The following is a 12,851-nucleotide window of genomic DNA, read 5'->3' on the forward strand; positions in this document are numbered from 1 at the left end:
GAATAGGACAGAGGCCAAATAGGTTTCCTATCAGAAATGAAGTTATAACCAAAATTTCCAAAGGCAAGAGGACTGCCAAATCCCCAGTAAGCTCAACCATTTCACACTATAGTTCAAAGCCAGCCTCAGTATCCCAGCTCTAACCACCTTAGCAAGACCCTATCTCAAAATAAAAAATAAAAATTAAAAAAAATAATAAGTGTATATATATATATATATATATATATATATATATATATATATATATATATGGCTGGGAATATGGCTCAGTGGTTAAGCACCCCTGGGTTCAATCCCTGATACAAAACAAACAAACAAAAACTGATTTTTAACCAGATCCTTGAAGTCACTAATGACGGATCTTGCTCTATGAACCCAGTTCCCAATAAGAGGGGTCCTTTCATTTAAAATGAAAGTTTTTATCTTAACTGCACGAGTGTTCTGTGGTGATATTCTCTGCTGGGTCTCCAGGCATGAAAAGATAGCAAGCTCCTGGAACAGCCCAGGAGTGGATGGAGATGCAGAACCACTCAATCCAGTACCACTCCTCATCAGCAGGGCCTCCCACCACAGTCCTGTGCCCTGCTGTGTCCTGCAGAGTGACATGGTTCCAGGCACAGACCTAAGCCCACAGAGAGAGAATCTGTGTCTCCCTCAGACACCCTCACACACACACATTCAATGCATGGATATATATATATATATATATATATATATATATATATATATATATATTCCCACACAAACTTATATATACACACAGAAATACATAGACTCAGTCTATGTATTTGTAACATGGAGTCACAAATAAAGATACACCAGGAGACACATGCACTCATATGTACACAAGCTTTACCTGGCTTGACCCTGTCATTTTAGAGGAGAAAGAGAGGCAGAGAGATAGACTCAAAGCTGCTCTGTGTAGAGTGGCCAAGGAAAGATGGGCCACCAGCCATAAAGGCACACACATTACACACTCCTACACACACACACACACACACACACACACACCTATTCATAAATGCTCAAAGACACACATGCTCAAGCATACACACACGCCACACACACACACACACACACACACACACACCTCCATACTCCTACTGTCACTCTGACAAAAAGCCAATTCTTCTGAAGTCAAGCCCTAAGGAAAGGAAGCCATCGGGAGTGCAGGAGCTGTCCAGTTCTGAAGTAGTGGGGAGGGCAGGGAGTGACAGAAATAGGAAGCCAGTGGGAGTGGAAACACCCCTCAAATATGCTTTAGAGAGGGTCGAAGATACTGGATGAGTTTCTAAGTTTTCAGTTCTGTGCAGGGTTTGGACTTTCAAATCTTTACATCTGTTAACTTGTTATAGGTTGGAATCAGACCTTAATTTAGACCCTAATTCTACCCTGAACGTGATCTTGGACCAATTACTGAATCTCCTTGAGCCTTGGTTTTCTTATCTATAAAATGAGGACAGTGGCACGGGTCAGTTATTGCTGTGTTGTGATCACATAGACTAATGAGTGTGACACACCCAACTCCACAAGAGCATTGGCCAAATCAGTGGCTAGCTCCCTTCTCAGCCTCAGCAACTTAGCAAGACCTTTAGCAACTTGGCGAGACCTTGTCTCAAAATTAAAAAATGAAAAGGGCTGGGGATGTAGCTCAGAGTAAAGCACCCCTGAGTTCAACTCCCAGTACCAAAATGCAGCTTTTATCCTCCCCCTGCCCCACCAAAACCCTGGAAACTCCTCTATCCTCTTAAATCTAAAATATCCAGGTGTACTCCCTTTCTAATTAACATCACCCAAGTGGATGAACAGCAGATAATGCAACATTGCAAAGGTGTGTTCTCTTGAGGATAAAGAAATCTGACAGAGTTCTCTACACATTGAGGGCAAATTTGCCAGACATTGGTCCCCTCCACACCCTTAAGTGTTGAAAACAGACGCTGAGGTCATGGACTGCCTGATGTCACTCACTGTTGCTGTCATGCATCTAGGTAAGAGGGAAATGGGTTCAAATGAACACTTGAGGCTTCTAGCATTTTTCCTGGAGACATCTAAATGTTCAAAGGAAAAGTAACTAATTCTTATTTGATAAGAAATGGTCCAGACCTTTGACGGTAGCCGTAATCTACTTCTTCATGGGGAAGCCCATAAACCCACACAGAGCCCTCAGAGTACCTGAAGTACTGCAGTAGGTTGCACTCAAATGGGTTCTGTTTTTAAGTCCCCAAGTTCCTCCAGTAGAAGTTTTAGAAAGCTGGGACACGGAAGAGATCAAGAGGTCTGATGTGGTCTGCGGCAGACCAGATTGCTCCCACCCCCCCACCCCCCGGTGCCATCTAATAAGAACTGTGCATTTTTATTCCCTGCTCACGTTTCTTCATTTCCAAGAAACTGGTCTTGAGGAACCAGGAGCCACCATGAAACATTTCACAGAGGGTCTGTGTTTATTTGATCGATTTTAAATTTTTTAAAAAAGTGGCATTTTCTATCTCCTTGATCACCGAAGATCAACAGGGTGAAGGAAAAAAGAATTCCACTAAGGAGCCTCCAGCCAGAATCAACATACCTGACCCCGGTTTCCAAAATGTATTTAAAAGTGTGTACCTCCCTGGGAAAACGAATCCTGGTTTCAGATATTTCCACTGGACTCGTGATGCTGGTGCATTAGTTTACTATTTTTAAAAAACCAGGTTATTTTGTACTGATAGGAATAATGTTTATTTGACTCTGGAACAATATCTTGTAAAATTTGAACCTTGACGTACCACCAGGACTTGGAGTCCTTTGAGGCATGGCTTCTTAACTGTCTTTTAAAGAAAGAGTTCCTTTTTCTTTGTTGCTTTCTTTTCTTTTTTAATTTAATTTTATTTTTTAAATTTATTTTGTAATTTAACTTGACAGCCTAATGCTCGGGGGACAAGATTTTCAAAGCTGCTTTCAAGAAAGGGAGCTGGGAACTCCCAGCGAGCTTCAGGGTTCTCTGTTGGCAGATCCCACGGTTACTTCCCCTGTTTCTAGGCTGGTCCATCTTCCCAGGACACACAGGAGGGCTCCAGTCCCCTCTATCTGCAAAATGGGAATCCCTCGTGACTCTGGTCCGAATACCTTAGGATCACCATCACTTTACTGTCAAGTACCTTCACATCTCATTCACTCTTCCCAGTGTCCCGTGAAGTGGGCATTGTCCACAGGTGAAAGTTATGAGGATAAGGGGCCTCCCCAAGGGCACTCCGTATGGGGAAGAATAGGGGAAAGAAACTTTCTTTCTCTCGGGCAGTTTCTGGGGCTGACTGAAGACCAGGATTTCCATGAGTGCTCACCAGAGCTGTCTCTCTCTGGGAGTTTTGCCCCAAATCCTTTTGCAGGTGACTTCGCTCCAGGAGTTAGTGGGTTTTGAGCTTGTCTTAATTAACACTTGGCCAAAACACTTCATTTTGTTTATTTACATTTCTTTACTGACCACTAACTGTAGGAGAAGCCAGATGGGGCTTTAAGGAAACACATGTACAACTGAAATACTGTGCAAATGCTTTCCTTGGAATTTTGGACTCCTTCCTCCCATGTAAGGAGGAGAAAACAGCAGGCAGACCTAGCTGCTGGGTGGCCTCAGCCCCTCAGGAGGAAAGCCCCTCAGGGAGGCTGGTTTTAAAAAGCAGGTTTGGGAAATACTCTCAGTGGGGACTCATTGATTCAGGCTGTGAATGACTAGCCCTACAGTGGATCAATGGCCCAAGACCCCAGGACAGGTCAAGTCATAGCACACCTGCCGAAACTCACCCCTGAGTTCTGTATGTCCAAGAATCAGCATGGAGGTACAGTTAAATTAAAATTAAAGTTCCATCACTAGATAAATATTTCAAAAGTAAAGCTTTCCAACACAAAGAGGACATCACCCCTGACAATAAAATCCTGTTTTCTGGTCACAACTTTCCTTTTGAATCACCTGCTGTGACTGGCTCATCTGTGCACTGCTTACACAGAGGGACAGCCTGAGATCCAAGACTTGGTTTTACCCATGACAAAACCTGACTAGATGACTTTCTTGGCTCTTTGTCATTAAGGACAGTTCATTTTTAGTGGTTTCTAGTTCATTTTGTGGTTTCCTTTTTAAAAAACTTTTTGCAGTTATTCTAAACTTGGGTGTTTTGAAGAGATCATAAAATAATTTTTCAAAATGTCTTCTAAAATCTCCCTTAAGTGATTTTCATAATCTCGAAAAAATAAACAACACTGCTTACATATAAAAATCAAATATTAATACTTAAAAACTTAAGGAGAAAACGTTCAATTGAACTTTATGGTATTTTGTGATGGTGACCACAGACAGCATTAAGCAAAGAGAGCAGGAAATGTTTGAAAATCCTAATTTTTAAAAATATTTGAAAATCCTAATTTTAAAAATTGGTATTACATTTAAGGTCAATCATATTCTCTCTCATAATTATATCCACTTACATGCTTAATAAGCATCAATATACATACATCTTGTCTAATTTCTAGGGTCTTTTATTTTTAATTTGTCTTGACAAATGACTAGCATCTAGAAGAAAGTCCTGCTTCACACCTGGAAATGACCATACCTGGGTTGTCATTTTTCTCTGTTTCCCTCCAAGAATCTGTCCCACAATAGATCCTATTTGTCTTACTTGCTCGACTGGGGCCCCTTTGAAAATCTCCTTTGTTCTTGTGCTTAGTTCAAAAAGAGTAACCTCTTCAATAAAAGAGCCAATTCAAAAATGTGATGGAGATCCCTTCAATGCTACCATTTCAAGACTGTAATTTGTAGAATGTTTTAATAGAAGGTGTCTGGTGGCAACAGAAATACACAATGTCAATATGTACTTTGAGGGACAGGATTATTTTCCAGATGATAGAATGCCATAGAATTAGTATCCTTCAGCAGGATATCAAATATTCTCAGTAATTGCAAATAAAACAGAAAAATCATACTAAGCGAATACATGGGAGTGTATGGAAATACTGTGGGCACATCTCTGTCTCCACTCCATCTTCACATTTAATCATTGCTAAATCTCCACGATGTAGTTTTCTGATGTCTCATTCAGTAGCAATAGCCCATGTGTTTGGCAGCCTCTCCCTCATAAGAAGAAACTTTCAATTAATTTGGCTGCAAGTTTTATCTCTATTAAGCTATTCCCAGAACCAATCCCTTAACCCCCTAACATTATAATTAAAGCAAATTATACTTTAAAGGCATTTGGGGGTGAGGTACCGCAGTAAAACATCTGTGACTAAAGCCAGTGCAGGGGGTGGGGAGACCTGAGAAAAGAAACGCACCAAAATAACAGCAGGCATCAGGACTGGGCTCCCAGGAAGATTATCCAGTTGGCCACTAATACAGTTAACCCAAAGTACATTTTCTAAGGGAGAATCAATTTCAATTTCGCCAATTAACCTGTCCACCTATCCCCAACAACAGAGCCTCAAAATGGTTGGTTTGTACTCCATTTTGATCAGGGCTCCTATAAAACTGAAGACTGAATATAGGGCAAACCTCACAGCAGCACATATTTGTATTTGATTTTTTTTCCTTCCGCAAACAATAGGAGCCCAGTTGGCGGGTGGGTACTGTCCCACACCTGCCACACACTTCCCTCCCACAGCTCCTCCACACAGGGTGAGTGACGGGTCTCACCATCCTGCAGCCTGCTGGATGTGTGACCTCCAAAGAAAGGTGCTGTGACTCCTGCTCAATCCCATGTTCCTTCCCAAAAGGAAGGAAGGGAGAGGAAAGGATGGAGAGAAGGGAAGGAGCAAAGCAGGAAGGAAAAAAGGAAGCCTTTCAAGCCACCAAGCCAGGTTGGCATTTTACTAAAAGCAGTAGACCCCGTTTGCTCCCACCTGTACCATAGTCATTGTTAACTCTCATTCCAGGAAGGCAGAAAAGGCAGAAATCACTACAGAAGTAAAACCCCCACCAGATCCAATTCTCCAAACCCAGCAGTGTATACAGTAATGAATCTGGTGTTGCCACAGTGAAATGCTGCTTCAGTCTCTCTCCAGCCTTGAGTTGCACAGAGTGGGCAATATTACTTCTTTCCTCCTCTCATCAGCTAAACTGGTTCCAAGTCTATTCCCTCCAAAGCCTGGCAGTTCTATTCCTGATAAATCTCGCTAATTGAAATAAATGGCACAAGGTTCCTTCATCCAAATTCACCCACCCTCCCCCATCCACAACTCCTCAACTAGGGAAGGGCACAAATTTCCTAGCCAGAGAAATCCACCAGATATCCACCATCCCTGCCCAAAACAAGAAGCTCAACGAGATTAAAAAAAAAAATAAAAAAAAAATGGATGGGGAAAAAAGGTTAATCCCTGTTAAATAATTTTCCATTCCTGCAGGACTGCAAGGGCAACCTCCCTCTCCTTGCCCCACGTCCCCTCTGCATCACCGGGCTCTCTCTGGGTCGCCTGCTAATGCGGGTGCTAAGTAATCACTAATTGACTGTAACACAGAGTGAAAGGGCGCTAAAATCCCAGGCAAATGGGAAGTTAGGACAATGCAAATATTTAGGACTTGAGGCTGTCTACACCTGGTCAGCGGGGTCATCAGGTCGCTGTTCAAAATACAAGCCTCCCAGTGGCGGGTGTTTTTGTCCACTCCATGGGAGGAAATTGCTTTGTCGGTTCCCTGCCTCCCCCCACCTCCGCCTCACCTGTAGCAGGACTCGATTTTTAAAATTTACCCTGGTATTTGCAGTCAGGTAGGCGGTCTCCAAGGCGTCCTGGGGGCTCCCATTGCCCTAATCCCCGCAGCATTCAGACTACATTCTTGGTTTAGCCCGCTCTGGTTTGGGCAGGTCAAGAGGGAGGCACGCCTAGCTTCCGACGTCCTTCCTTTAACTTTCTGCCTCCACCACTTTTATCCTGCCCCAGCTTTTCTTCTTCATGATTTTACCCTTTCTTCTTCATTTCCACCTTTCCGTCTCTTAGACCAATTCGTCCTGTTGTCCAAAAGAAAAAGGAAAAAAAAAAAAATGTCCCATTTTGGGAAAAAAACAACCCCTGGTGACACGGAGAGAAGCCCGCGCCGGGTTTTAGGCCGCCGGCGGCTCCAACATACAGGGTGCAACCCACCGCCTGCGCCGGCTCGCCTGCCGGGCGCACAGGGTCACCACTGGTGGAATTTAATTTACATCATCGGCTGCCTGGGTAGAGTCTCTCTTGAGCCCGTCGCGTTTCCAGTGCTGGTCAAGGTCCGCTAAACGGACTGCTGAGAGGCGCACGGAACCGGACCGCTCACTGGGCCGCGCGGATAGTCTGCCGACTAGGAGGAGTCCAGGCTCCCGAACTGGGAGCATCACTTTCCAAGGGTTAAGAAGTCACGGAAAGGCTCGAGCTGTGGGCGACCAGGTTTACTTTCGTCTTTCCAAACGCTTGGCGCGAAAAGCGCAAAGGGAGCGAGAGAGGTTTCAACCCGGCTTTCTCTTGCGGGGCGTACTGGGCGCGCTCGCGCCTGTGGCGCGGCTCCTCGCGGAAATGTGTCTCTGCCACTGCTCTAAAGGTCAGAAAGCAGGTCTCGGTTTGGCCAATCCCAGATCAGCCGAGCCTCAGGGCTACTGGCGAGAATAAGCCCAGAAAAGGAACCCGCGTAACGCGCAGACTGGAGAGAGGAAAAGGACCTAGGCGCAGAAATGCCAAATTGCGAGCGCAGGGAGTACGCAGGCAGTTCCTCCCTTGCCCGCTTCGCCGCGACCTCTGCTCCTGGCCGCGGGCCGCGGGCTGCCCATAGCCGGTTATCCCACTAAGACATCCTGTCCTCGTCTGTCTCCAGGCGCGAACCTCCTAAAACCCAGGGCGAGCGCCCAGGGCAGTGCACAGCAAACTCTCCCGGAGGAAATTCATCATCTGTCTGTTCCCCGGCCACTCTGGCCAGCGCTTGCCAGCGGGCTGGAAGCACCCGGCCCCAGTGGCAGGGAGGTCAGGCAGGTCGTGCTCCCAGACCCGAGGACTCCGCTCTGGCCCAGCCCCACGCCGCCCCTCCTGGCTCGGGTTATCCGCGAGCCCAGACCACGCGGTCCAGGGAGGAAACCAACTCTAGTAGGGTCTTGGTTCCTCTTCCCAGTCCCGACTTTCCGAGGTAACTGGGGCCGCTCAGTGCTGATCTCTCACCCACTCTACCGTCCAGCTGGGCGTCGGGCTCTGAACGTTCATTCTGCACGCTCAACGCTCTGGGACCGCGGCTTCTCAGACTTCCCTTCTCCCTCCCTGCCTTCTCGGATCGAGGTCACGGACACGAGGAGACTGGAGCCCTTGCGCCTGCCAGGCGCTCTCAGCTAGGATGGGCTTTTCCAAATTCTCTGCTGGGTAGTTCGCAGCTTTGACTGCGGGCTGGGGCAGGATCCTGGCGGTTAGAGAATCCGAACCCCAACCCACCAGGCTTAAATCGGCCGGCGGGGATAGCTAGCCTGGCCTTTAAAACTGGCTTGTGCCCAAGAATATTTGGGTGAGTTGGGGCGGGAGGTCTGTGATGCCCCAGTTGCTGTTTGAAATTGTGTACTGGAATCGGTTAGCCTCTTTATTCACATATACACATAAATTATGTTGTCGCGGGTTTTTCCTGAACCATGAGACAAGGCATCAGAGAGAAGAGGCTCACCCCAGAGTTTAAGAGAAGCCCTGGCCTGGGAAATTAGTCCCCAAGAAATCCCCAAGCAGGATGATAAACACCGTGGGGGACCAGAACTTGCCAGGCGACCTGCGCTGGTAGGTTTGTCCCCACGCACCCAGAATGAGTCACAGGAAGGGGAAAAGGGGTAGTGCGACGCCCAAGAGAAGTGCCTCACCCAGAGCCTACCAAATACAAAATGAATGAAGTAGCCTTTTCCCAAAGCTTCGGGATTCCTAAGGGCTTGCAGGCAGTAGTCATTTTAGGAGACAAACAAGGGGATGGATGGCAGTCACCTGGGGCCGCCTTTCCATTTACCACCCCGGGAGGGACCTGGCAGGTTTCTCCTTTCTCCCACGGAGGTTGCCACACTCCGACCAGCGCTGCTGTGCTGCGGGTGGCAGTTGTTCTTTCTTTTGGTGCCTGGGCAGATGCCTGGAAGATGGGTCAAAACTGAGTGCAAAAGGCGCATAAACGCCCCACCTTCCCATACACCCCGCATTTTTCTGAGTCTCCTTAGCGGACGAGAGGGGCCAGCACAAGCCAGAAGCACGGAGGGCAACGCTCGGTTCCGAGAAGGCAGCTTCGGAGGTGGCTCGGGAAGCACTCACCGCACCGAGCGCTGTCCGACGGCGGGCGCCCTGAGAACTTGGACCTCGGCGTCCCTACAGCCTGAAAGAGGCGACAAGGACCACCGGCACAGAGGCAGGCTGTGCCCGGAAACAGAGATAAATAAAGAGATCAGAGATAGAGAGCGCTCTGCGACCACAAGCTACGACCCCAAAACGTGGGCCCAGTAGTCGGAACCCAGGAGTTTAAGATGAAGTCCCTTTCCAAACCTACCCATACCGCCCCCGGAAGGACACCGAACCCTTTCAAAGGGCCCTTGGTGCGTCCTGGAAGTGACCCGTCGGGCTCCTTGGGACAGAGCGCTCGCCGTCATCCTGAGCAAGGCGGGGGAGTTCCTTAGGAGGCGGTGGCGGGACCTGGTAACCAAACCGCGATCTAAGAGGCGCGGTGTGTGGAAGGGGGTGGGGGACCAGCTCTCAGCCTCCTCCGCCCAGTTCTTTCTGAGCTCTCCCGGCCGATGCCCTTCGAGCGGCTGGAGCAGCTGGAGCTAGTCCGAGCGGTGCGCAGGAGGGACCCCGCTGCTCCAGGAGGGGTCCGCGCCACCTCTGGGAACAGCAGCACCGCGAGGGCGAAGGAGCTAACCAGGAGCCAGCGGTGGCGGGAGGCGGGGGCAGAGTGGGAGGAAGAGGGCAGAATGTGGGCAGAAACTGGCGAAGGGAGAGAAATTATTACATTACTTGGTAACGTTTTCCTGAAGGGAATGAATTTCGCTCATCCTCAAATAAACGAAAGAATATTCCGACTGCCACCGAAACAAACTGGATTTTAAATTCTTCCAAAACTCCCCTAGATGTAAGGACACCAAAGGCGGAGATTAGGGGATCCCTAGACCTGTGCTCTGTTTGTGGTGGCTCAGGTGATGAAGAAGCAGAATCTAAGGGGAGGGGCTCAATACCAACCTTCTGGTTGGCAGGTCGGAGGGACCCCTGGGAGAGTATTTCCTTGTCCTTCCAACCCAGGGTTGAGAGTCCTGGGATTACCTTTCTGTCTCCTGAGGCCCATGGGTATGCTCCCCCTAGACACGCTCCCTACCCCACCCCCACTCTGAGGTCTTAGGCCCCAGGGCCCAACCCAGGAAAGAGAATAGTTCGGTGGTATACCGGAGTGAGGAACCACACCCCACCTGTCCTCCAGTCCCAGCCCCAAGAGTTTAACAGCCAGTGGTCAGGTCTGCTGTAAGGAAAGGAATATAAATCCACATACATTTCAAAAGGTGGTGGGGGGGAGGGAGATTTAAAAAAAAAAAAAAGGAAAATAAAAACATTCCAAGGTCTTTAGGGATTGGGACCCTCAATTTTGACTGGTTTCTCCTCCAGCTGATTACCTTTCTCTCCCCCTGAGGCCCATGGGCCACTGAACTGAGGAAAGACAAAAGAGAGCACTGATCACCCACCCTTGTTATGACTTTACCTTGTGGGCCACCCTGAGATAAGGATTCCTTTCTTTACCTTTTTAGTGTTCCACAGTTTGAACCCAGACCTAGAGCCTTGGCAAACTGTAGCTCTGGAGCCAAATTCTGGGCATTTTGAGTGCCTGAGGACCAACATCAAAGTTGTCTCTGAGCAAGACAAGCAAAAATTAAGATAACCCCACACAGCCCAGTATACCCCAAAAGGATAGGGTACTTCGTTGTTCCTAACAGGTCACCTCCTTATCAAAGAATTGGAGCCCAGACCACCCACCGGCTACCAAGGTCACAATCACACATGTGCACCTTTGCCCCACTCTGCACTCCCCTCCTGCACAGCTTCAGGCAGCTTAAGGACCTGGGCACCTTTGCCAAATTTGTGTTTCTGTTTGTGCAGAGGCTGAAAGCCCACTGCATCTCTTCAAACTGGGGCACCGGGTGTGGGGCGAGGCAGCATGAACCTCCAACGCCTCCCACAGAACACCTTAGCAGTAAATTCCCCAAGACTCAGCACAGAGTTGAAACTGCCAACAGTTGACGCGAAAAGACTCAAAGAATAACTCTAGGATATAGGGAAGAAACATCTAGATAGGCTTGAATTAAGCTATCCTCTTTTAATCCCTTCCCAAAAACTTCCCAGGGAAGCCCAGGGCACTGGCTTTCCAGCCTGTCCTTTGAGGTATGACCAGGACAGAAATCCTGCGATGGAGAACCGGGGCGCAGGAGGGCGCGCTGGTGCGCCCTAGTTCGTAGGCGGTCACAATCCCCTCGGTGAGCCTGCTCTTAAAAAAAAAAAAAAAAAATACCGTAGCTACAGCACCACTAAAGAAGTCGCAGGCGGAAGTACAACCCCTTGGCAAGCAGAGCGAGAAAACCCTTCTTCTCTCCACGGTGCCCCGGGGCGCTCTGCTGAACGCACCAGCCAGAGGGGCAGGACTTAGGCTGCACCCGCCACGAGCGCGCGCGACACTTGGGGACCTGTTTCGGTCTCCGCACATATTCAATCTCCCGGACTCTTGGTTTCCGAGTGAGACAGACAGATTCCCTACGGGAAAATCTGTGCGTGCGCACATTCATACACACAGAAAGACCTAGGGACAAACACGCCCCAAGCTCGCGACTCCTTGCCAATTTCAGGCGCGGGAAGAAAGCGAGAGGGCTGGCCAAGCGCGCACACACCTCAGCCTCTCCCCCCTCCAAATCCGGGCCACCCTGATGGCCTGCCCTCGCCTGCGCGAAGGCTGAACCCCGAGTTCACAACTTCGTCTCGGCGTTTCTCCCTCCTCTGCATTCCTTGGGTAACTGGAATGTGGTGAGCAGATTCCCTCACAAGAAGCAGTAGGTCCCCCAGGCGGCGAGTGCCGCGGGCAGCAGCGGCTGGGGACGCACCAGACACTCTGGCCCGGGAGCGCGGGCGGCTCAGACTTGTGGCCGGTGCTTCCGCGCCGCCAGCCCCGGGGGGCGGGGGATGCGCTCTCCAACTTCCCGCCAGCCGGGGTGAAGTTGCACTAGAGGTCCGGCGAGCTTTGACCGCCACCCAGGGATGAGGGATGAGGTAGGGGACCACCCTTGCCCTCAGGCCTGGCCTGCAGCTCGAACCCCACTGATGTCCCCAAACAGCACTCTCCCCGGCATTCCCAGAAAAGCCATGGATTGAAGATGCGGGTTTCGGTACCCTGGGCCCTCCTCGAGTATGGTCCAGGAAGCTTTCACCTTCGGCCCCTAACAGTAAAGAGCCAGGCCCTTCAAACGCACTCTGGCTGGTGCCCCTGCCCGGTGACCGCCTCTGCGCCCCGGCCACCGGCCCTTCCTGGCCAGGGCCATGAGCAGCGTCCGGCCCGCCCAGCACCAGCTGAGGCTGTTAGCTGTCTTGTTATCAAATTAAATCAGCGAGAAAGGAGGTTGTCTTACGTTGCATCGGCACACCGAGCATCTCCGGGAGCCCCTGGACAGCCCCCTCCGCGGGGACCGCCGCGCTCTGCATCATCTTGGAGCAAGAGCCAGCGAGTCGCAGTCTACGGAGATCTCTGGCTCTCTCCCTCTAGCTGGGTTCCGAAATTTGAAAATAATGATAAGAAACCCAAGCAGGCCGCTGAAGTCACAGTGGAAGCCGGGCCCTCGGCCTCTCCGGGAGGACTCCACAGGCTGGCCGGTCCCCTCCCCCCGCCAGTCCTCAGTCTGTTTCAA

At 49.6% G+C, this 12,851-nt stretch overlaps 1 protein-coding gene across 1 annotated transcript in view; it reads right to left on the bottom strand.

Annotated features, from left to right (window-relative positions):
• The window catches only part of Lhx4 (LIM homeobox 4), a 37,437-nt gene extending 24,786 nt beyond the window's left edge, over window positions 1-12,651 (bottom strand). The window contains exon 1 of the mRNA XM_046430266.2: window positions 12,576-12,651. Coding sequence (XP_046286222.1) covers window positions 12,576-12,651 — 76 coding nt within the window. The remainder of the gene's footprint in view (window positions 1-12,575) is intronic.
• Window positions 12,652-12,851: the final 200 nt, after the last annotated feature.

The sequence above is a fragment of the Marmota monax genome, unplaced genomic scaffold (genome assembly GCF_021218885.2).
Source record: "Marmota monax isolate L192 unplaced genomic scaffold, Marmota_monax_Labrador192_F-V1.1 WCK01_AAM20220418_F8-fsc00055, whole genome shotgun sequence".
NCBI classification, from domain to species: Eukaryota; Metazoa; Chordata; class Mammalia; order Rodentia; family Sciuridae; genus Marmota; species Marmota monax.